This window comes from Colletotrichum godetiae (assembly GCF_030913485.1).
Source record: "Colletotrichum godetiae strain CBS 193.32 chromosome Unknown BDP55scaffold_33, whole genome shotgun sequence".
NCBI classification, from domain to species: domain Eukaryota; kingdom Fungi; phylum Ascomycota; class Sordariomycetes; order Glomerellales; family Glomerellaceae; genus Colletotrichum; species Colletotrichum godetiae.
Window position 1 is genome coordinate 364100 of NW_026851281.1, and position 21926 is coordinate 386025.

At 53.2% G+C, this 21926-nt stretch overlaps 11 protein-coding genes and 2 non-coding genes across 13 annotated transcripts; 8 read left to right on the forward strand and 5 right to left on the reverse strand.

Moving 5' to 3' along the window:
* Nucleotides 1–217: 217 nt before the first annotated feature.
* Nucleotides 218–1766, forward strand: BDP55DRAFT_671173 (nuclear pore complex assembly-domain-containing protein). Its single transcript, XM_060575441.1, has 3 exons — nt 218–666; nt 721–956; nt 1020–1766. The coding sequence occupies exons 1-3, from the start codon at nt 516–518 to the stop codon at nt 1551–1553; spliced, it is 921 nt and encodes a 306-aa protein (XP_060427143.1). The 5' UTR covers nt 218–515; the 3' UTR covers nt 1554–1766.
* A 341-nt stretch (nt 1767–2107) lies between these two features.
* BDP55DRAFT_557197 (fungal-specific transcription factor) lies at nt 2108–4276 on the forward strand (the record flags this gene model as incomplete). The annotated part of the gene is made up of 4 exons (XM_060569670.1): nt 2108–2215; nt 2281–2363; nt 2426–3513; nt 3573–4276. The coding sequence occupies 4 exons, from the start codon at nt 2108–2110 to the stop codon at nt 4274–4276; spliced, it is 1983 nt and encodes a 660-aa protein (XP_060427144.1).
* A 1134-nt stretch (nt 4277–5410) lies between these two features.
* On the forward strand, nt 5411–5827 carry BDP55DRAFT_730880 (uncharacterized protein; the record flags this gene model as incomplete). The annotated part of the gene is made up of 3 exons (XM_060579752.1): nt 5411–5476; nt 5539–5650; nt 5721–5827. 3 exons carry the CDS (start codon nt 5411–5413, stop codon nt 5825–5827), a joined length of 285 nt encoding a protein of 94 aa, XP_060427145.1.
* A 1414-nt stretch (nt 5828–7241) lies between these two features.
* BDP55DRAFT_614792 (endoglucanase B) lies at nt 7242–9453 on the forward strand (the record flags this gene model as incomplete). The annotated part of the gene is made up of 5 exons (XM_060571248.1): nt 7242–7449; nt 7638–7787; nt 7847–7978; nt 8038–9212; nt 9298–9453. 5 exons carry the CDS (start codon nt 7242–7244, stop codon nt 9451–9453), a joined length of 1821 nt encoding a protein of 606 aa, XP_060427146.1.
* Nucleotides 9454–9683: 230 nt separating this feature from the next.
* BDP55DRAFT_671178 (uncharacterized protein) lies at nt 9684–10605 on the forward strand. The gene has a single exon (XM_060575442.1). The coding sequence runs from the start codon at nt 9990–9992 to the stop codon at nt 10563–10565; it is 576 nt and encodes a 191-aa protein (XP_060427147.1). The 5' UTR covers nt 9684–9989; the 3' UTR covers nt 10566–10605.
* A 980-nt stretch (nt 10606–11585) lies between these two features.
* BDP55DRAFT_749448 (uncharacterized protein) lies at nt 11586–12473 on the reverse strand (the record flags this gene model as incomplete). Its single annotated transcript, XM_060580605.1, has 1 exon — nt 11586–12473. One exon carries the CDS (start codon nt 12471–12473, stop codon nt 11586–11588), a length of 888 nt encoding a protein of 295 aa, XP_060427148.1.
* A 1031-nt stretch (nt 12474–13504) lies between these two features.
* BDP55DRAFT_671182 (ACT domain-containing protein) lies at nt 13505–14299 on the reverse strand. Its single transcript, XM_060575443.1, has one exon. It carries the CDS (start codon nt 14130–14132, stop codon nt 13707–13709), a length of 426 nt encoding a protein of 141 aa, XP_060427149.1. The 5' UTR covers nt 14133–14299; the 3' UTR covers nt 13505–13706.
* Nucleotides 14300–14583: 284 nt separating this feature from the next.
* On the reverse strand, nt 14584–15060 carry BDP55DRAFT_730884 (uncharacterized protein; the record flags this gene model as incomplete). The annotated part of the gene is made up of 1 exon (XM_060579753.1): nt 14584–15060. The coding sequence occupies one exon, from the start codon at nt 15058–15060 to the stop codon at nt 14584–14586; it is 477 nt and encodes a 158-aa protein (XP_060427150.1).
* Nucleotides 15061–15992: 932 nt separating this feature from the next.
* Nucleotides 15993–18212, reverse strand: BDP55DRAFT_557191 (uncharacterized protein; the record flags this gene model as incomplete). The annotated part of the gene is made up of 3 exons (XM_060569669.1): nt 15993–16532; nt 16566–17477; nt 17514–18212. 3 exons carry the CDS (start codon nt 18210–18212, stop codon nt 15993–15995), a joined length of 2151 nt encoding a protein of 716 aa, XP_060427151.1.
* A 348-nt stretch (nt 18213–18560) lies between these two features.
* On the reverse strand, nt 18561–19258 carry BDP55DRAFT_717595 (uncharacterized protein; the record flags this gene model as incomplete). The annotated part of the gene is made up of 1 exon (XM_060578378.1): nt 18561–19258. The coding sequence occupies exon 1, from the start codon at nt 19092–19094 to the stop codon at nt 18561–18563; it is 534 nt and encodes a 177-aa protein (XP_060427152.1). The 5' UTR covers nt 19095–19258.
* On the forward strand, nt 19201–19304 carry BDP55DRAFT_t236. The gene has a single exon. It is a non-coding gene; the product is annotated as a tRNA-Val (tRNA).
* A 6-nt stretch (nt 19305–19310) lies between these two features.
* BDP55DRAFT_t237 lies at nt 19311–19382 on the forward strand. Its single transcript has one exon. It is a non-coding gene; the product is annotated as a tRNA-Ala (tRNA).
* Nucleotides 19383–20259: 877 nt separating this feature from the next.
* On the forward strand, nt 20260–21901 carry BDP55DRAFT_556971 (uncharacterized protein; the record flags this gene model as incomplete). The annotated part of the gene is made up of 2 exons (XM_060569646.1): nt 20260–20737; nt 20805–21901. The coding sequence occupies 2 exons, from the start codon at nt 20260–20262 to the stop codon at nt 21899–21901; spliced, it is 1575 nt and encodes a 524-aa protein (XP_060427153.1).
* Between the last annotated feature and the right edge of the window lie 25 nt (nt 21902–21926).

Genomic DNA, 21926 nt, shown 5'->3' on the forward strand with positions numbered 1-21926 from the left:
GCGGCGCGTCGCACGGCGCGGGCGGGCCGACATTATGTTTGTGGTAAGGTTGTAGGTTAGTCGTATGTGAAGCGAATAAACGCAGAGACGAAGGTGCGTAGGGTATCTCAATCAAGGTGACAAGAAGCCAAGCAAGAATGATTAAAGAAACGCAGCAGGCGTAAAGTGGTGCCGCGGTGACAGAATTTGGTGATGTCGAATGCGAAAAGGGAAAAGGGAAACGCAATTGTGTTGTTTGCTTCCACACTTCCCCCACTTTGATTTGTTTGAATCGCTCACCGATTAGGACGATTGTAAACAAATAGCCCACACCGCCCGCCCCCACCCGCTACAAGGCTACGGAGACACGTCAAGTCGCGACTGTGGCTGGTGCTCTGCCTTGATCTTCCCGGCGCAAAGCCGTCGCAATTCATCCCGCCATCTCCAAAAAAAGACCAAAACAAACTCAACCCGGATTCGCAATACGCCTGTTGTCCCACGCACCTTGCCGAGGCATTGCCAAACCCCACTCCAATATGTTCGACTATACCAACTTCGATCACGTCTTTGGCGCGGAACAGTTCCCTTACGATCGCAAAGCCGTCCAGGAAATCGACACCTACCGCAAGAGTCTTGATGGCGCCCTCTTCATCGACAGGGTCCTGAAGGCCCTGGGTCTCACCAAGTGTATGCGTCCGTCCGGTTGCCTCGAGACCTTCTTTGACTAACATTGGACGACAGCCAAGACGTATCCTCCCAAGACCGAGAATGCACTGCGCACCCTACACCAGCAGCTATGCGAAGCCACCATGTCAACGCACCATCGACTATCCATCTTCTACTACATTCTCCTCGACTTTGACACGAGCCAGACCAGATCCCAGGCATCGTCGAAGTTTGCCGTGAAGTCTGGTGTTCCCAAGAACTACCAGATCTTCATGAAGGGCCTATGGTTACTGGACCATCAACAGTTTGAGGTACGCCCATGTCTCTTGTTAACAACATGCACTTCACCTACTGACGCCTTGTCCTACCAACAGAAAGCACTCGAGTACATCGCGCACCCTTCCCTTACTACCGACTTCGCCGATGAGATCATGACAGCACTCGTGCGCAATGCCCCCGACGGCGACTACACCTTGCCTCTGTCATACTTCCACACCGTTCAGCCGATCCTCAAGACCTCCGAGGCGCTGGAGCTCCTCTTCGATGCCATGTCGCGGACTAGCGTCACCGAAGCTCTTTACTTCTCTAGAACCCATGCCGATGCTGTCAGGGCGCAGCTGTTCCGTCAGCTTGTCTCCAACGTGATTGGTGCCCCTGCGAACGAAGAGACAGCCGCGCGATCTACCGAGCTCATTGGCTTGCCGTTCGATGCCGCGGAAGAAGCTTGGTTCGAAGACTTCCTCTCTCGTCAAGACGGAAAGAAACTCAAAAGGGCTCGAGACACACTCCTCGTGAGAAAGCTGGTGACGGGCCGGCTAAGCGAAGCTGTGCAGGACAAGAACCACGGAGGCGGGTGGGGAGTAGTGCTGGAAGGTGTCAAGAGCGGCTTGGGTGGCCGGGCAGAGTGATGGGGCCTGTGCATCTTTTGGGGCGACCGATGTATGCTCTGTACCATCACAAAGTCGAACGATTGATTTAAGCATAGCGTTGGCGTTTGGGCATTGCCCTTCAAAACTTCAGTTGGAATTAGAAGCAGGGCGGAATTTGAGATTGGCCTCGTATCAGTCAATGCCTATTAATGACTTGAGCAAAAGAATATCCCCAAACTGGGCGGCATCCTGTCATGCATTTGTTGAAATGTGACTGTTCACCTCGGTGACGCCAAGGTGTGACTGTACCACCGAGAATACACCGAGAAATCCCGCGAATGACTAAGCCCCGCGTCGAGTCACACCTTGCGGGTCCCCCGGCCGCCCGCACCGCCCGCCCACACCATGGAGGTCGCGCTGCGTCAACCGCTTGCGCCGCCTTACACCAAAGCTCCCGTTCTTCACCGTCTCTCATCTCGCGCGCTACTTCTCACCTTGAACTTCCAGTGACAGCGATCTGCGGTGATGATGCTTCGCTCGCTTAACGCCTCTTCATCCCTTGTTCCGTTCGGAGTCACCATTGCGTCGGGACGATGAGCAACCCCGCCAAAGGCGTCAAATTTGTCGGCTCCGACTCTTCGGGGCTTCCCTTGAAGCGGAAGCAGGTTCTGCAGGCCTGCGAATCATGTCGCAGAAAGAAGGTCCGCCCAAATCAAAACCGATTCCACTCGACTAAAAAGCATTTCTTCTTACATGACAATTATAGAAACGCTGCATCCACGGGGAGCCTCCGCCGTTGGACCACGCGCATGACGGGTGTGCGGGTTCTTCGCCGCCGGATAACGCTGGGTTGGTTTCCTAATCAGGCAACATTGGGGAATCTCTTTTACTGACTGAGACCCTCTTCCAAGACAACATGTCGTCGCCAGCTCCGGTTCACCAAGCAAACATCGTCACTCGGCGTCCGTGACCGCTGATGCCGCGCTGACCACGACCCCTGCCCGCCGTGAGTCTGCCACGGCGGGCTATTCGGAGCCAGCGCAGACTCCACAGACGCGCTTCGTTGGCGATCTTAATCCGGAGGGCATGTTCGCCGAGGCCGCCGACTCAGATCCGGCCGCCAACCCTACGCAGAAGGCCGAAGTAGGTGTTTGGCTCCCGTCTCTCAACGCCGCTTCGGCACAGTCGACGACGTCGATTGTCTCGCGTCCGTCTGCTATGATCGACAAGGTCTTACTGCCTTATGTCAAGCAGAATTGTCTCACCTGCGTCCCGCCGGAGAAGGACTACAAACATCTCCACAAGGTGTATCGAGAGAAGATCCACCCCATTTTCGGACTTGTCCCCGACGACAGCCTTGACGATGGCGATTCCGCAGCAGCTATTGTTATGCGACAAGTGGTATGTCTGGCTGCTGCGACTGACCCTAACATGAAAAGCCACTTGCGCCTCGCTACGCAGGGAAACAAGAGGCTCTCATACCAAGACTTCTCTCAGACGCTATCGAGCTCTATACGGGGCATCCTGGATACGAGTTTGATCTCGGACCGGACGGTACATATCCGTGCCTTGTGCATGCTGTCACTTTATGCTCAGCCTTCAGGTGCCGATGAAGCAGATTTGCCCGCTCAACTCGGCGCCAGAGCGGCGCACCATTCGCAGACTCTCGGGCTGCACCTCTTTCACTCTAGCAATGACTCTCTCGATACCCTTTTCTGCGCTGTTTGGGCCCTGGATCGTATTAACGCGGCAACGTTCGGGAGACCCTGCGTCTTGCATGAGGGTGACATTGGCCCCGGGTTAGATGACTGTTTCCGGAGACAAGCGCCCTGCTTCCAACTCTTTCTGTCAGTCGTGCAGTGGCTGGACAAGGTGATTGAGCTCTACCGTCCGGGTGTCATTGCTCAGTCACTCGAAGCAAAACCATTTATCGATCTCCCTGTCTTGGAACCCATGATCCTCGAAGCCAATGCTTTACAGGTCCCTACCCCACTGCTTGGTATGTTCAAGAAGCTCTCTTTTCCCCTCTGGTCGGCGTAAGATGTTAATCTTCAAAAGCGACAATCGAGGTCTTTTACCACGCCGTGATCATCCTATCATGCCGCCTATCTCGACCCGGTCCCCCAGCACAATACGCATCATCAGTACCACCGCCCTCAGCAAACGCGCGACGGTCCCTCGCAGCCGAGCGAATATCCTCCGCCATCCGCCGCGACCACCTTAGCCCAGTCCCCCTCGTTCCATACGCCCTCTCCCTAGCCCTCAGTGTCGAGTACCGCAAAATGCGACACAGCGCCCTGCCGATGTTCCGCGCCCGCGCTCGCAGCGCATTCAAGTCAAACTCGGAGCTAATGAAGAGGTTCGGCGACGTCTTCTGGAGCGCAAGGGTCGTCGCAGGACTGGGCGAGCGGATACTGCGAGAAATGGAGCGGGCTGCAAACTCTCTGGCTCAAGAAGGAGGCGCGGCTTTGCCAGTTGCTGCTCTTGTCGATGTTCCTACGAACGGTAAACTTGATGAGCCATTAGTGGTTGATGGGGCTCCGGCCGAGCCGCCGTCGGCTCCTGTGGCTCCTGCGTCGACTGCTGAGCTCCCGGCTCTGGAAGCCATTGACTTTTCGATTGTCGATGCGATGCCGCATCTTGATGTCTTTGGCCACTTCGACCCGAGCTTCAACCTTTCAGCTGTTGATAATGCGCTGGAGGCTAACCTCGATATCGGGCTGCCCCTCAACTGGGGTGAATGGGACCAGTTTGCCGGTTGAAGAGTGCTCTCTACCTAGCCATACACTCCTGTCCACCCAACGCGGATGAACAGGCTTCATAACCGGGTACTCGGCCTGGCCCTCCCAGCACCTGAGATGTATAGATGTTACCGTATTTAAGGCTGTGGCCAGGCGGCCTGTTCGGGCTGCTTCGTAAGGATCACCCACTCCAATAACCTCACTAAATCGCGCCCAGTATCTCTCGCCTGTTGGCCACATCAGAGAGCCTTCGCATCATGCCGGCTGGAACACTACACATCTATACCAGAGTCAATCAAAAGGTCTCACGCTTCGTATGGCAGAGTGCACTGCTATCTTGCTTGCAGGTTGGGGCGTCGGCAAGCACTAGTAGACTATAAGGCTCGGAATTGCCTAGTAAGCACCATATAATTGGCCTTCTTGTACCCAAGACACGATTCTATGCCTCATCAAGTACATCAAGCGGTTCCATATACTAGAAGACTTATGCGAGTGAAGAAGTAGAGCATCAAAAGTTGCTACGTACGTGGCTATGCCTTGGCTAGTATTCGTGTTTGAAATAACAAGAGTTCCTAACTCAGCAAACCCACATAATCAAGGCCGCTTCGTATCGTCACAACCCATGAGATGAATCATCCCTCTCTCAGCAAGCACACGCCGGCAACATGAATCATACACCAAAAAGCCACAATCGGCTGTCTGTGGCATTGTGTAGGACCACCAATTGTGAGCACAACCGTACTCAAGCTCGCAACCCCTCCGGAGCCCCGTACGCTTTACAACTCCACCACTAGATCACGTACACCTCAGACGGTGCTCACCTCATGCCTACCCGGCAATTCTTTAACCTATGATAGCTCACAGCTGGAGGAGGGTCGCGAAAAGTTGTAAGTGTTCTCATTCAGATACATCTCGGTCGTGGTATGCGTGTGGATCTTGAACCAATGAGCGGCCAAATGCATGATGCTTCCATATCGATGACTAATCGGGATCATTTCCACTTTATTTTGCCGATGGTCCGGCCGCCACCCTTAGCTGAACACGGGGAAAGCTTCAAACCTCGAGAATTATCAATCGGCAAACTATCGCACACAGGGCCTGCGCCTTTCGCTGTCTCTTACCCATGATCTTTTTGCATTGAACACCGCGCTGAACATGGCACCGCCTCTGAACTTGCTTATTCGCGCCCTTGTGGCCTTCGAGGACGTACTTATCCGCCAGGTATGCGACTCCCCATCCTCCCCGCCATACGCAGCAAGCTAACCCCGTACTCCAACCCACAGATCCTCAGAAGTCCCGGCTTCCACCGCGGCGTCGGCCGGATTCATCGATACGTTGACGAGAAGCGGAACGGCCCTATGCCGCATCAGCCGCTGCGGCAAGGGCAGGCGACTGGTACGTGGGGATTTCATTTCCACTGGGAGAAAGACACTTGGACAAGAGGTAGCTAACATCTGGGACATAGCGAACCCTGAAGACCGAGGGTTCTTGCAGTACTTCATCGAGGAGCTGAAGAGTCAGTTCCGGGGCACGTCGAATTCGCCCCCGCCGCCTGGACCGCCGAAGCGATGAATGATTATTCGAGAGAGCAGTACACATTCGGGTGGCCTGAGAAGTATCTTCACGAGACAGGAACATATGGTCTAGTCGGTGTTCGCGTCTAGACCTAAGCCAGCCCAATGCTGACATGAGGTCCTGAGGATAGCCTCGGCGGATGAAGTCTCTGAGGCGAAGGATCGACGCTGCAAATGCGCCTCCTTGATCAGGCGACGAATACGTGCCGAAACCCTACTCAACCACTGCCTACCACTATGCAGCAGCGATGGGATCGTCAGCGATGTTTGCGTCTCCCTCCTGGGGATTACCAAGAGAGCATCACAGCGAATGTCCGGGGAGCCGACAAACCTTGCGCAACGGCACCCTGTCAACACGATGATTAGAGGTTAGCAGACCTCACTACACTACTTATCACGGTAGCAACAACGATGTCCGATCAAGCTATGGCAGCAGAATAAAGGTGCTCGTTGCGTGGTGGGATCACTGCGGGTCGGCGCTTTCGTTGCGGGGCCGGCAAATCGGGTCGATAAGCGTGCCGGGAGCAATAGGTATACCGAACATGAGCTACCGAGTGCATTCGTCTGATGTTGATGGCTGCATCCCAGGCCATGACTCGGAAGAACCCGAGCAGCTCGCGGATATCCCTCACCATACGCGGGCGAATAATTGCCTTGTTGAGATACTCAGTAGCGAATAGCATCATGATCCGAAGAAAGGAAAACAAGCTTTCCAGATTCGGGGTCCCTTCAATCTCTCCGTCCCCTCATTGTGAATTAAATAGGTGACAACGGTCAAGGGTCGAAAGTGTCAAACCAATTAAGCAACCTTGTACTGCTCGCTTCCAAACAAGCGTAAATTGACTCCCAACCACGACCTCGATCTACGCAGCCTGCCCCTGGCCTATGATTGAGGGGTAAGTCGGGGAACGGAGGCAGCAAACAAAGTTGCCTCTTTCGGCCAGCGTTAGTCTACGTGATACAACCCTCCTTGGTATCGTGAGACTTCCTCTTCAGGGACTCTGAAAGCCACACTCCGTCCTCAAAACAGAATGGACATCGCCCGCATGCCGAATCCGGGGTCATTCTGTATCTCCCGTATCTTTCATCGTCTAGTTTGGGAGTAACTTCCGCTTGCTTCGCCGCCGCCATTGCAGCTTTACAGCTCGTTCCATTCGTTACATCCGCGGTCACCATGATCTCACGCGTTATTCCACCAAGCGCAATGCTATGTGTTTTGGCAGTTGGCCTGGCCTTGTAAGTCAATATCCGATTTGTGATGAGGAGTGGTTTTTCTGTATGTTTGACCTTGCACGCGAGGTAAGTGCTTCAGCATGCGATGTATAACCAGCCAGGCTCCCTCGAGACAACTCTACGAATCTATATTCTCCTGGTCCCGTAGACGCGGCAACCAAAATCTTTCATCCTTCGCGATGAGATCAGCCATTAGTCATGCCGTGCTGTTGGCACTGGTCCAGACAGCTTTCGCCCAGCAGACTCCGTACGGCCAATGCGGTGGTAGCGGCTGGACGGGACCGACCACATGTACAGCCGGATGGCATTGCAAAAAGGCAAATGACTGTAAGTCTCTGACTATCGGGCTCACGAATAACAGCTCATTCGATAATCAGGGTACTCACAGTGTCTCGAGGGAGCTGGCTCGCCCTCCCCAACCACCCTTCTAACGTCCACCTCGAAACCCCCCACTGCTGGAACCACTGCTACCTCACGCGCGTCAAGCTCGTCTCAATTAACAAGCTCTGTTAGAACTTCTTCTGCCAGCGCCGCGCCCACGGCTTGTTCTGGCTCCTTTAGTGACATCTCGGGAGCGGATTACATCAAGGCTATGAACCCGGGGTGGAACTTGGGCAACACTCTTGATGCTATCCCCAACGAGGGATCTTGGAACAACCCGCCGGTCGTTGAGAAAACATTCGATGATGTCAAAGCTGCGGGGTTCAAGAGCGTCCGTATACCTGGTGAGTCCACGTCCATCTCGGCACTCGATAAAGGTGGCGACATGCTCATGATTCGGCAGTCACCTACAGTGACCACTTCACCAGCGCAGCTCCCAACTACACCGTCGACGCGGCTTGGCTGCAGCGCGTGTCAGACGTAGTCGATATGGCCACTGCCCGTGGTCTTTACGTTCTCACCAATGTCCACCACGGTAAGAGCATCGAGGTCCGCTCCATTCTTTTCAACAATATGCTGACACAACATGCAAAGACTCTTGGAACTGGGCCGACGTGACCAAAGCAACCACAGACGCAGACATCCAAACCCTAAACGACAAATTCTACAACCTCTGGCTCCAAATCAGCCGCAAACTGGCTTGTAAACCCAACCTCGTCTCCTTTGAATCAATCAACGAACCCCCCGCCACAACAGCCGACCACGGCGCCCGCATAAACACCCTCAACGACCTCTTCCTCAAAGCCCTTGCCGACAGCGGCGGCTTCAACACGCGCCGCGTCGTCAACCTCGTCGGCGGCGGCATGGACGCCACGAAGACGACGCAGTGGTTCAAGGCGCCCGCGAGCATCAAGAACCCTTGGGTGCTACACTACCACTTCTACAGCCCCTATGACTTTATTTTCTCCGCGTGGGGTAAGACTATTTGGGGCTCGGATGCGGATAAGGCTGCGATGAGGAACGAGATGGCGATTATGAGGGGCAACTTTACGGATGTGCCGTTGGTGATTGGCGAGTTTGATGCGAGTCCGTTGAATACCGAGCCTGCTGCGCGGTGGAAGTGGACGGATCAATTTGTGCGGACGGCAGCGGAGTTGAATACCGCTGTTGTGATTTGGGATAATGGGTTGGATCACCTTGATCGCAATGCGCATGCCTGGCGGGACCCGACTTCACTCGGCATTGTGAACACCGCCGTCAAGGGGACTAAGAATTCCTTGCCGGACAGTACTGTCGACGCATCAGCTACGACGCAGTCATCGTCCGCGTACGTCTGGAACAAAGTTGGAACTGCGCCGGCGGATCAGGCGCTTCCATGGTTGTTCAACGGCAATACCTTGCAGTCGGTGAAGACCACTTCGGGAACCACCTTGGCTGCGAATACGGATTACACCACATCGGCTTCATCCATCACATTCAAGGCGGCGTTCTTGTCGAAGTACTTAAATGCTACCGCTGCGCCAGGGAGCAAGGCGAACCTAACCTTAGTTTTCTCTGCGGGAGCCACGTCTCAGGTCGAGCTCGTGCAGTGGGATGTCCCGATAGTGGATGCAACAAGCTCTAAGGCCGTTGCGGGCACGGATTTGAACATTCCCATCACGTACAAGGGCCTCAAGACAGTTGCTGCTGTCAAGGCTTTGCGGAGCGATGCGGTCTACTTATTTGATGACTGGACACAATACCTTGGCCCGTTGCAGCAAGCTCATATTGTAAGTGAAGATCCCTGACTTATCCTGAGAATATGGTCTTGTGGGATGAAGGCGATGAAAGAGTACAAACTGACATTGAGGATAGACATTCAGCGGACAGTGGAACTTTGATGGCGCCAAGCTTATTTTACCTTCTGCTACGGTTCAGGCTGTGATTTCCGCTGGCAAGGCGACGACGTTCACGTTTGAGTTCTACCCAAGGATTCCCGGGAACAACGTCACTTATACTCTGAGCCCATGAGTGCGTGCCTTAGAATAAAGCTGTCTTATGAGTTATGAGCTTTGGGCAGTCATCATTGGATACAAGTGAGAGCTCATCAAGTGCGTTTTCTGAGTCTTTGTAAATATCCTTGTTTACTTGCTCTGTACATAGTTGATCGCAATCGCTTCTCCATACGTCTATACGGTATTATACCCCTGACTCCAAGCGCTAGCGGAACAAGTTGGCCTCGATAGCACTACCTTATGGCAGCTCATTGCAGGACTCTGCAGGGTTGACAAAGTTCTTGTTGGTTGCTGTCTCTCACCCCCTGGCAAACACACCAAAATGGGAATTGTGGGGTCACAATTGTCATGCGGAGTGATTGATGGAAGCCCGACGAACGCACTCACAACATCATTCACTACTCCTTATCCATCAACTCCCTCTCAGCCACAACATCTCATCCTCTCGTCTGACGCTATATTCTCAAATAAACAATCAAATGGACGGCACGAAGGCATTTTAGGCGTCTCTGCCGCGGGAGTTACGGCTCCATATCCTGGAAGACCTCGCCAATGCCCACGGCTCTTCACCTCACCGCGTCGCGGAATAGCCCGCTTCGGCAGCGTATCCAAAGATTGGCAAGATTTCTTCGAGGAAACAACATTCAAATGCTTCGTTCTGCGGCTGCGAGATCTCATCCCGTTCCAACAGCACACACAAAGCCCCAGGCGGCGCGCTATGTCCGGCATATCGGGCTCCGCCTCGTGGAGTCCGACCCCGAGGACGAGGACCCGGATATACCCTGGAATCAGTCGAGGAGCCCCTTTGGTCCCGCTATGCTGTATCTCTGGGATACTTTGGCGTCATGGGGATTTCAGGAATCCAGAGAAGGGTTAACGCTCGAGATAAGCTCCTATACCCTAGCGGGGCTCAGCATATATACCAATTATATGCCCAAGGACGGCGTGAATCACTATTCAAAGCATCTTGAGACGGGGAATCTTGGGCAGTATGATGATGTTGAACCCTTCGGTCACACGGGCCCGCTCTGGTTTACCCACATAGGTCAAAGTACCTCGATGCTCTCTGGAGCTGTACTACGTCAGGCTGATTCGCATACGGCTACCAGTCATACAGAACGTCACTAAGTTGCTTACAAGTAGGGCAAATACACATAATCTTCACCCGGATTTTTTGGACTAAATCATCAAGAGTCTTCCTCGCTTAAAGGAGATCTGTGTCGAGAGGTGGCGGCTGCGTAGCGAATATGAGGAGAGACGCTGGCCTAAAGGTAAAATTCATTGTCTGCAAATGCCATATGTGACGCTTTGTTCTTAATGTGATGATTGATGTTCTATGAATCTATCCGGGCCTGAATAATATATGCCGGTATGGCTTTCCGGCTTCGGTCAAGAAGTTTGCAATCTCACATGAAGCGTCACATACACTATACTTCTTGCGTCTTTTTCGGAGAGGAGTCAAGGTGGACAGGGGAGAACTCATAAGCTCCGTGGTCCAAGGGTGTCTTCTCCTAGAAAATATGGCGTTGTGTTTCATCGTCGATGCCGACGAGTTCCTGAACAACACGGCTGGGTTCCCGGAACTGAAAACGCTCACTCTGACTGCCGAGGTGTTCCGTAGCGAAAGCGGCGATAGCGAAGTAGAAATTGAGCGGTGTATCAAGATCAAGATATTGCTTTTGCTGGCTGCGTTGGCGGCTTGCCGGATGCCGAAGCTGGAGCTCATGTAGATTTGGAATGGTCGAAATGGGTAGGCTAGCCTATTCCGCTACAAGGACAGTGCTGGGCTTGCCGAGATCACTTGGAAGAGCACGCATGGAAATGTTATCGTTGATGACGATGTCGTCAAAGCTCGGGAGGCGACAGCGAGGGTTCATGGGAGAAGTGACCTGCGGAGCTCGGTCACACGGCTAGAGGACGGCCACTACAGGTACTATGGCTCTCTGTTGCCGCACTTGGAGTCGAAGGAGCATTTCATTCATGAGGCGCCTGCTTCTCAGATGAAGTAGACTTTTCACAGACGAATTCAAGGGGGGAATTCGTAAAAAAGTTGCCTTGAGCTTTCGTGAATATTGAGTATTAAGGTCAAAAAGGTAAAGCAGAATACGAAGTATGTAGCAGCGACATGACATTCCAACCCGAAACAACTTAAACTATTACCACTCTATCCGGCTCACTTGAGAAAGTTCTATCTCCAAACATTATCTGATGAGGCTGACCCGTGCCGCTTTCACGGGTTTCACGGACCATTGCGATGGCGAGGAGTGCAGTTGTGTCATCGACGGAGCTTCTCCGCAACACCACCGGCCAGCTCATGCCGTCAAGAACCCAAACCTCATCTCCAAAATGCGCAATGCTAGTTGTACTAATAAGTCTCTGTCCATCCGAACTAGAAAAGGACTTCCAAGGCAAAAATCCGTCATGGCCCCTATCGAGGGCGCTTCCGAGGGTATCGACTCGAGTTGCCGCCGCATCGAGGACTCTTCCCTCATTCCCATGTCTGTCTTTCAAAAAGTTCAGAGACGCTTTGGAGTTATGACTCCTGCCTGAGTTACACGCCGGCGGTAGTTCCAAAGCATAAATGAACTTTTGCCTCTCGATGTCCTCCCGCTTATCCCAATCTGGGACCCACGATGGCAGTGAATCGTCACCCTGGGCAAGGTATCGACTGTGAACCGCGGTTCCTGCTTGCGCTAAGATGTCAAGGCCTGAGTCCTCGTGCTTGACGATCGCACCTGCTACGTCCATAAGCACGGCGTTTATACTATAGCTTGGCTCGTACCTGATGGGTACTTCACCTCCGAGGTTTCTGAGCCCAAGAAAAGCATAGAACTTGTCTTTCGGCTGTGATGTTTCTGTGTTTCGTGCATGTTGAAGAAGGAAAGACAGTTTGATCTGATGCTGTTGCTTCCCCCATAGCTCTCTACCCTCGATCACTCTGTTGACGAGTGCTCGACTAGAGCTCGTATCTCTTAACCGGTTGATATGTCTTGACATTCCCTTCTGATTTGTCCTATCTTTCAGCTTTTCTGTCATCCTTGCCTCGTAGCCGGGACACCAAGGGTAACGGAAAAAGCAACAGCCGAGCACCCAAGGCACAGTGAGTGCCGCAGCTGACAGTTAACAGGCTACTGCCCCTATTCCAGTGCACGGAGCGAGGCAACATCGAGCCGTATTACAAATAAAGGCTGTACTTTAATCAGAGTGACGGTCCTCACGACCAAGACAGACCGATGAGTGTGCGTTTCTCACACGGCGTTTCCTGTGCTTCTTGCCATCTTGTTAGTACTTGGTCTAAAAATTGACAACGCATAATATATAATGCACCAATCGTACCTTCCCATTCTCCCTGTCACGACGTTGAATCCGCAGAAATGCCTGATAGTGACCTGATAGCCTAGAATGATTTTCTGTATGCTCATTCAATGGCGGAGCCTTGAAGTAGGCCACCTTCGATGATGGACCTCACGTGCCGAGCGAATTGAACTGTCGCAAGGATTGATTGAAAGTGATATGTATACCTTTCTCAACGTCCCCCCACTAAGAGACTTTCTCTTCTCGAGGGTGAGGATTATTGAGTTAGAGGGTGCAGAAAAGGCTATGTTCGCTCAAGTACATATTTTACCTACTTGGCACTCTTCACACGGTGGGCGCATGTTGTAGCTTCGCTCGTGTTTACCCCTACCTTAGGTACATGTACCTACATGTACCTATGAAGCTCGGGGCTACGTAATGCAACATGCAATTGCCTCGGTCCTCGGTGCTCATTGTTGACTTGAGAAACTCGTATTATAGGGGCCTGACAATTTGGTCTTGTTCTTCTATTGCAACATCTGCATGTTCAAGTCGAACGTTGTATGGATCATGGCCGCCATTCAGCCTAACGCCTTGCAGCAGCCAACCAACCGTGCCATATTTCCAAGTCGGGAATCGTGATAGTCAAAGCGGTCGAGAAGTTTCTTATGTCAGTGAAGTTCTCGGAATTACCTGCCTTGGTGTGACTTAGTTTTCTGGTACGTAATATCACTTGATATTTGAGAAAAGCTATCCCATCTATTGCGGCATGACGTCGGTACATTTAAGTCCAGTTTCTCTTTATTTCGGGAAGGTTTTTGAATAATCATTCGTAGGAATATCGGATATAAGATCGGATTATTCTTCAATTAGTTACTCCCCTTCCTCAAATACATGCTTTGATCTTGACGGTATGCCGCGATAGATGGGATAGCCTGCGCATTTTTGGCATTGGCTCATTCTACTTCACAACTATCACAAACCCCGGTTCTGGTTTTCAAGAGCAAGCCTCTCCAACTCTGTCACCGCCTCCTTCTCCCTACCAACAGGAACAAACAAATGATCATGATAATACCCGCTAACAGGATTAACCCCCATCCCCTTGTCTGCCAGCCTCGTCGCAATAACAGCCATGAACCCCACAGCCTCAAGGCTCGAGTGTACATTGAGGGTAATCATCTTTGAAGGGAAGGCATAGTCCCATCCGTGAGCAGTTGCAGTCTCGCGAGTAGTGATCAGAGTGACGCCCTCAGACTCTCGGAACAGAAGTTGAATCTCAGAGAGGGGTGGTAGTGTTGCGTCCGGCGACAAAGTTACGAAGACGTAGGTTTCTGGGTGAAGGACGGTGGTTAGGGTCGAGAGGAGGGTCTGGAGGGAGGTTTCGCCGATGGGGGTCGTCATATTGAGGTTTGAGGCATGTATTTTGGTGGATGTGCCTTGAGTCGACGCAAATTTGAGGAAGCGATCTCCGAGGTCGCTTGAACGAAAATCTCTAGCAGAATCAATGTGGAGTACTACCGAGGGATCGTGACGGCTAGGAAAAGAGGGGTGGAGGGGCAACTATCAACACTATCTTAGTCAGCATTAGTCACAGAGATTTGAACGACCTCGAACGAGAGCCAAAGATGCTTTAACAAAATGCATGCCAAATCAATCCATTGATAAGAACGTTTAAACACACTCCCGACACCTTGATTAATAGACTAAAATCTCCCTGGAGCTTTTATACCTCGGAAGACTCAGAGCGCTTGCCAAACACGAAATAAGACTTTTCATAACCAAAAACATTACAGACGCTCGCCGCACCCAAGCCATTTTCACCCGTATTACAATTGACCACACAACACCAATTTCATCTCAACCGAATCGACAATAAAACAAAAGCCAAAACACCCGCGCCAAAGATAATAATCAACAACGCGAGAATAACCGCCAAAAACGTATGCCACCTCCTCTTCTTCACACCAGCAGCTCCCAACTCCCGCCGGTATCCCGCAACATCAAAGGACGCATCGCTCTGCACTGAGCCCCGCGAGCCGGGACGCTCCGTGTACCGGACCTGGTAAGGCGACATGTAACCCTGCTTCTCGTACATTGGCAGCGTGTAATTACTCGAGCACGCACCGGAGCAGGCGAGGCCGTCGTGGCCGTAACGTTGGTAGTGGAGGATGCGGGCGAAGTAGGTCATGTCTGGGACCGAGGGGGCTGAGTATGTGTGGTTTTGGCCAAAGATTTTGGGGGATGGGGTTGTTGATGGGGATGTGGATTTGCGCGTATGGTTGTTGTTGCGCTCCATTTCGCGTACGAATTTCGTTTTGGGGGGTAACATTTTTGCGGATTGGTGGTGGTGGTTGTGATTTGCGCTGGGAGAATGGATTTGGGAATCTTGGGATGCTTGTGAAGAATCTGAGGAAGACATGGAAGGAATTCTGCCGGGAAATTAGATCTTTTGATTGAATTGGAAACTTGTATGGATAGAGAGAGTGAAAAGGGGCTGGGGGAGCCTGTTTTTGATGTTCGTGTAGGACATGTTGTCGGGTTGCGGGCTGGTGTTGCACGCATGCGGCCGTTTCTTGTGTTACGCATCATGAAGATGTGATGTGATGCGATGGTGTTGCGGGTGGGTGCGGCAGTTGGTGGTGGGGGGGATTTTGGTGCGAACTGTGGAATGGGTGCGGATGCGGCATGGTTGTGAGTCGATTGCGTGCGGGATGCGACTAGAAGATCAATTGAACGAGGCCGACAACTTTATTCGCTACAGTTTGACTGTTGATGAAGTATTCTCAATGTCTGTCATTGGGGCTTACAGGAGAGGCGAACGAACATGAGTACCTTGGATGACATCTATCATCTGGAAATGGCTTCAATTGCGCGAAACCTAACAACTTGGCGATAGAGAAGCGTCTAAACAGTCGATCGCTCACAAAGTCCAATCATAATATTTCCACTTTGGCTGGCTTTGATTACTGCCAAACATGATCAAGCTTACAGCTGTCTTCAGCGATGTGGTCCACGTGTAAGCGCATGCGTCAAGCGAAAAGCTCAAATTGAATCCCGTTACATTCCAACGCCCCGCCCGTTCGTCTACCCAAACCCGGCGAAAGCAAAGATGAGTCTACAACCGACATAAGAAACACAGCCGCGACTACCGGCAAACGACTGGAACATGCGCCAAAACGCCCTCCTCTACATCCTGTGTGAGTGATGTTTGTGCGCCCACCACGCATGCAATGCCTCAATCCCAAGGTCGCACAGCTAGCTTCATGCATCAACCTCATCCTCTTCCAGGAATCCCAGGCCGCTGTCATACCTCCTTCTCTTCCTGCCCGACGACCTCCGCGCCAAATCTCCCGCGAGCAGGCCCCTCTTCGAACCCGTCTCCGACCCGGTAGTGACCCCACATTCCGGCCCCGCACCTTCCGCCCCGGCCTCATCCGCCCCGGGCCCCAAAAACTCCCGGCTCATCCCAACAACCCTCTCCAACTCCCCTCTCATCCCCGCAATAACCCCCTTTGCAGCCTCCCTCTCCCTCACCATCTCGCCTTCCAATCCCCTCTTCTCAACTCTTAAATCCTTAATCCCCTCATGCGCAGCTCTCAACCCAGCATTCACCCTCTCCAACTCCTCCCTCAACTCCCTAACCCTCGCATCCCGCACCGCGAGCGCAGCTCCGCCCCGTCGTGTCACCTCCGCAACCTCCTTCGTCCTCGCTTCCTCCGCCTCCGTAAGCCTCTTCCGCAGCGACCGGCCCTGCGCCACCGCGTCCGCGAGCTTACTCTCCAGTTTCGCGATGACATCCTCCTTGGCGCGTAGAACTCGCCTCCCAACCTCAACCTGCGCGTCCTTGGTCGCCATAGCATCGCGATTCTCGCTCTCCATGCGCCCTACAACGCCTTCTAACTCGGTGAAATCACGCACGTAGCCCGCCACCGCGCCCTTGAGTCTCTCAACGCTGACCTCAAGCTCGCCAACGCGGCCCTCCTTCTCCGTGATCGTCTGCTTTGCACGCTTAAGCTCGCTTTCTAGCTCACCCATTACTGCAACCCGCGCACTGAGCTGTTGGCGAAGAGAGAGCTCTAGCTCATGGTACTCGTCAATGGAAGCCTCATCCTCCTTTGCGCGCTTCGCGAGGTCGCGCAGGCGCGTGAGGAGAAGGTCGAGGACCTCTGCGCCGCGGGAGGAGAGAGGGAGAGTGATTTCGCCTGGGGTGAGGTACTCCAGCTCCAGGCGGGCTGTCCGCAGTGCGGATGAGAGGGAGGTTACGATCTCTGCGCCGTCGGAACCGGGGAAGCCTAGGGCGCAGAGGGATGTGTTGAGGTCCTGGAGTGCGGCGGTGCGGTCGGAGATGGTGCGTAGGAGGCTTGTGATTTGAGTCTCGATTGTGGCGATGGAGTAATCCGACAATGTCTCTTCTGGACGAACAGTGGAAAGCTTATGGGAAAGTCGGTCGGTAAGAGCAGAGTAAGACTCCAACGTGCCAGTAAGCTTCGACATCTCCAGCCTCAAAGAAGCCAGCTCCTCTTCGAGCCGCTTCTTCTCAGGATCAGGGAAATCCGTTTGCACCCCAGCATCCGACGGCGCCGGAACCAAAACTCTCTGCTTCTCCCGATGAGAAGACGGCGTAGAAGGCCCAGCGGCAACGGGACTCGTCAACGGCGGCGTCAGAAACGAAGACCTCACCCGCGTGGGCGTACTACACTCCATCTCCGCCATCGTCGCCTCCCCAAACACCGTCTCGTCGGCATACTGCACCCTCTCTCCGCACACAGACTCCGCCTCGACGGTATCCGTCTCCATGAAGTCGTCAGCAAACGGGTCCCGCGCCGCGAGCGTCCAGTCGAAACAGCTCTTCTGCCTTGCCGACGCAGACGACCTGTCGGCAAGCTGCGTTCGGAGGTCGCCGACTTCCTTTTCGAGAGCCCAGATACGCTCTGTGTCGAGGATGATGGTCGCATTCTGCAGCTCGTAGATTTCCGCGTCCTTTTGGCGGAGTTGGTCGCGGAGTAACTGGAGTTGTTCCCTGGCTTCCTTTGCGTTGGCGCGCTTTTCGGCTGAGATGGTGTTCATTTCCTCGCTGAGGCCGTTGCGGCGGATGCGGCGCTGGACGCGGCCTGAGAGGACTTGGCGGAGGGGGAGGAAGTGGACTTCGCCGCTTGGGGGCAGGTCTGTTGCCGCGCCGGAGGGTGCATTTGGCATGGAGTGACGGCGGCGCGAGGATGATGGGGTACCCACCCCTCCGCCTCGCGATAGAGTTGTGCGGTTGATCATGGGTGTGAGACCTGTTGAGGCGATGCGGGTTGTTCGTGGTGTTGTTGCTGCTGCTACTACTGATGAAGAGCCTGGGTCCGAGAAGCGGACTCGGCGTTTTGGTGCTTTGCGTGGTGTTTGGGACGGTGCTGGAGCTGGTGAGGGCTCATGAGAGGGCGCAGGCATGCTACGGCGTGTGCGCCGTAACGCGATGGGGAGGTCATCGTTGGTCATCGTGAAGCAAGTAGACGCCCTCGGGGAGGATGAGGACGCTGATGATCCGGGTCTAGAGGAGGGAATGATTCCACGCAGAAGCATACAATGTAGCAGCGTACCTGTAACAGGACGAGACTGGGGATAAATACGAATCAATAATCCCTTCAAGCAGGTATTTTTCAAACTCGATATTGTGTTTCGTTTGTTCACCCGCTCCCTTCTTTTCATATTCAGCCAACCTGTTGTTGATGCCAGACGGAGCTGTTGTTTACATACTTCCCATTCAGGACTAGCGGCAAAGCTCACCCCGGCCCAAAGGACCCATCTTTACCGGCCCCGCCCGCCCCGCGCTCCGCACCCGCGCGTTCAGCCAATCGTTCCCGTCCCAGCCGCGGTCGTCCAAAACAATTCCTCGACCATGCCTGCGGCCATTTGGCGTTCCTTATCCTTATTGTTCGCATCCCTTTCTGCCATTCTCAAGTCGCGACTGACGCGGTTCATGGTACCCCTGGCCTTGAGAACTCGCGATTGTGCTCTTTCGGACGCGATCATTGGCCGAATCTTCTCACTAGGGTGTGTTCTTGTTCGGGGACTCTCATGACAACGCTCTTCAAGGTCGACAGAGAGAGAGAAGCATCTGCCTGGAAATATTGGATCACTAACTTGTTGCCGTGGCGAGCTTTGCCATCTTCTTGCTCGCTTTTCTTCATACCCGCAGCAATGGCAACAAGCTAGCTGGTAGCCACACCAGAATCGCATCTCAACATAAGACGCGAATGTTGTTTTCTCGGTTCCCGCATCCACCTGCAGCTCCCATTCCCACTCTTCTACCCTTGTCAACGCCGACACAACGGCACTCGACCATTGGATGACACCCTGCATCTCGGCCCGCCTCTGCATTTGCTTTCGCTTCACGCATCTCCACCACACACATCCCACTTCTCACACGCGCACAATTCCTCACCGCAACATGTATATTTGCCAATCTTGGCTGCTCATTCACCAAGGTCTGGTGGTGTAGTTGGTTATCACGTCAGTCTAACAGCTCGAGAGTCTCGCTCCTCTCGTCTGCCACACTGAAGGTCTCCGGTTCAAGTCCGGGCTAGATCATACCATGGGCGATTGGTTTAGTGGTATAATGACCGCTTAGCATGCGGTAGGTCCTGGGTTCGATTCCCAGATCGTCCATCCTTTTTGCGGTTTCACCGGCGACCTCGTTCTAGAGGTGTCGTCGTTTGTTTTTTTTTTTCCCCTGAAGAAGAGGTGGGTTTGTCTGCTCTAGTGTACTTTGTCCGGGCTCTGAGGGTGCCTAGTAAGGAGACAACGTCTACACTGACTACTGGTATCCGTGACAAGACAGGTGGCTCGAACCTGATAATTCCGATGGCGACAGAGATTGATCGAACTAGTTCGACGTCAATTTACAGGAAAGGCAATGCAAATCAGTCGGATGTTGGAGGTTCGCCGTCGATTTGATATGTCGACCGAAGGTGGCCCCTGTGGTGCGGCAGGTTGAATTGAGTTTCCAATCTATGCGACATGAAGTTATTGGCAACCAATCTCAGGTCGGATGCCCGCTTTCCTAGAACCAAGCTTTCCAGTCCATTCCGTTGTGTGATCCAATCACTGCAAGCCCAGCTTATCCTCGAATATGACGTCGATTGGTGGTGAAACTTCGACTCCATTAGTCTCGAGCGAAACTCTACGCCAGACCCCGCCTGCAGACTCAAAGGAAAATCTGATCTTGTTTTCGATTTAAGCTCCGTGTGCTGGAGGGCCTCCTGCTTAAACTCCAAAGCATTTCTCATCACAACGAACTTGCAACAGCTTCGGGGGAAACCGAGCGGACGAAGGAAAGCTGGCCTGCGACGAAGGGAAGCCGCTGGCGGACGAACGAGACTCTCTGATCCACAGGCCAGCTTCCCTTCGTCCCTTCAAATTCTCGATAGCGATCAAGCCAGCGAGGTCTGTCAGACCGTATCACCGACCTTTTTGTGACTGAAACCAAGACAATTGAGATCATCAACTCATCAACGCAGCCAAGACTCGAAGAACGGTCGCGGAAATGGCACTTACACCTCGAATGGAACCTTACGCGCGCCTCCTTTTCCGTCTCTACGAAGCCCTGGTTCTTCTCTCCATCATCCGCCCAATCGGCGGGGCACACGTCGTTTCTCGGCTCGGAAACTACACGACGCAAGATGTTCGACGACGCTTTCTCAAGAATCTGGCATTTCTTTGCGACTACAGAAAGGGAGGAAGTACCGCCGCTGCCATCGCCGTTGAGGACCGCAGCGACTGCTACGTCTTCTGGGTCGCGTTGAATGAGGGTGCTGGGGATAAGGTCATGGACTTCCTCAAGGATGTGCTCAAGAGGTTGCGCGTGTTTTGTGAGCGGTTCGATGATCGTGTCACGGCGGAGGAGGCACTAGTAGCTCGGTGTACAGTGTTTGGTGCTACGCGACTCCGACAAGAGTCTAGAATTCTTCGCAGCTCTGCCAACAAGTGTCGCATTAGTCTGGAAAGCAGTGTTGAGGAAGCTGGTAAGTCATCCTTTTTTTCTTTCTCAGACACCTTGCACCCATGGAAACTGAGATTGCACGATTCTAGATGCTAAGCTCATCAAGTGGCTTCGAAGGTTTGAGGACAACACTCCTGATGCCATTCTATGCCGGACAGCATATCGCTCACGGAAAGACCACGAAATGCGGCGCATCGAACAGCTCGGTCATTGTCAAGACTCCGAAGACTTTGCCCATCCAGATGACATCACCAAGGCTTTCCGTGCAGTCAGACACATGATCGGCCGTCTAGCAGCTCGGATCCGAAGCGTCAATCAGCTCCTTGATGACTCCAAACGTATGGAGAATCTTCTAAAGACCTACCAGGTTGCGGCGGTCAGACGCCCCATCAGCGCGTCCGTGCCAGAAGCAGATGCACACACAACACTACCGCGCATCCTGAACCGCATTCTGCCAGAAACGGACTCCAGATACAACTCATACCTAGGGTTTCTTCAGCGAATGAATCCGCAAGTCGATATTGAGGCCAGGCTCCACAATAAGTTCGAAGTCGGCGGGCTACTGACTTGCATTCACGCTGAAGTGCAGATGCTTCATCATTTCTTCGAAAGCGGGAGGAGGTACGTCTCAGCTGATCGGTACATTGCTTGCAGCAAGCCGGCGTGCGTTGGCTGTGAGTCCTATACTCGACATCATCCTGCTAGGGTTACTCTGCTTGACGCCCATAAGAAGGTCTATCCGAATTGGGGGATCGTGAGTCTGGTGGGTGGTAAACAGAATCCTGGATGGATAAATCAGCGAAAGATCATCAACGATGTGATTGGAGACTTGAAGCCTATGGTAATTGACCATCTCGGAGAGCTGCATGCGGCGACACTACGACGTCCGGACTCGCTGACTGAGATCACTGCGTCTTTGGTTGACGAGAGTGACACGGGCTCTGAGACGGAGGGATTGGATGGTAGTGAAGCTGGCCCGTCCAGTGAAGGTGAGTGCACTCGAAGTTCTACGCGATACAGAGTTAGGACGAGATTGACTGACTTGGTACGCTGTACCATCGATAGTATTCAGTCTGGACAGTGCGATCGGCCTACTGGATATCTCAACGGGCGTTGGAGAGGAAGGCCGCCCAGAGGAACTTGGAGACGGTGGAGAGCCTGGGAACGGTGGAAATTTCAAGAATGATCGTGAGGCCGAGGATGATGATGAT

Excerpts from the sequence above, each read along its gene's own strand:
- BDP55DRAFT_671173 (XM_060575441.1), top strand. The coding sequence starts at position 516 with ATGTTCGACTATACCAACTTCGATCACGTCTTTGGCGCGGAACAGTTC. Across the intron at positions 667-720 it reads GGCCCTGGGTCTCACCAAGT|CCAAGACGTATCCTCCCAAG; the intron begins GTATGCGTCCGT and ends ATTGGACGACAG. Across the intron at positions 957-1,019 it reads TGGACCATCAACAGTTTGAG|AAAGCACTCGAGTACATCGC; the intron begins GTACGCCCATGT and ends TCCTACCAACAG.
- BDP55DRAFT_671178 (XM_060575442.1), top strand. The coding sequence starts at position 9,990 with ATGCCCACGGCTCTTCACCTCACCGCGTCGCGGAATAGCCCGCTTCGG.
- BDP55DRAFT_671182 (XM_060575443.1), bottom strand. The coding sequence starts at position 14,132 with ATGACGACCCCCATCGGCGAAACCTCCCTCCAGACCCTCCTCTCGACC.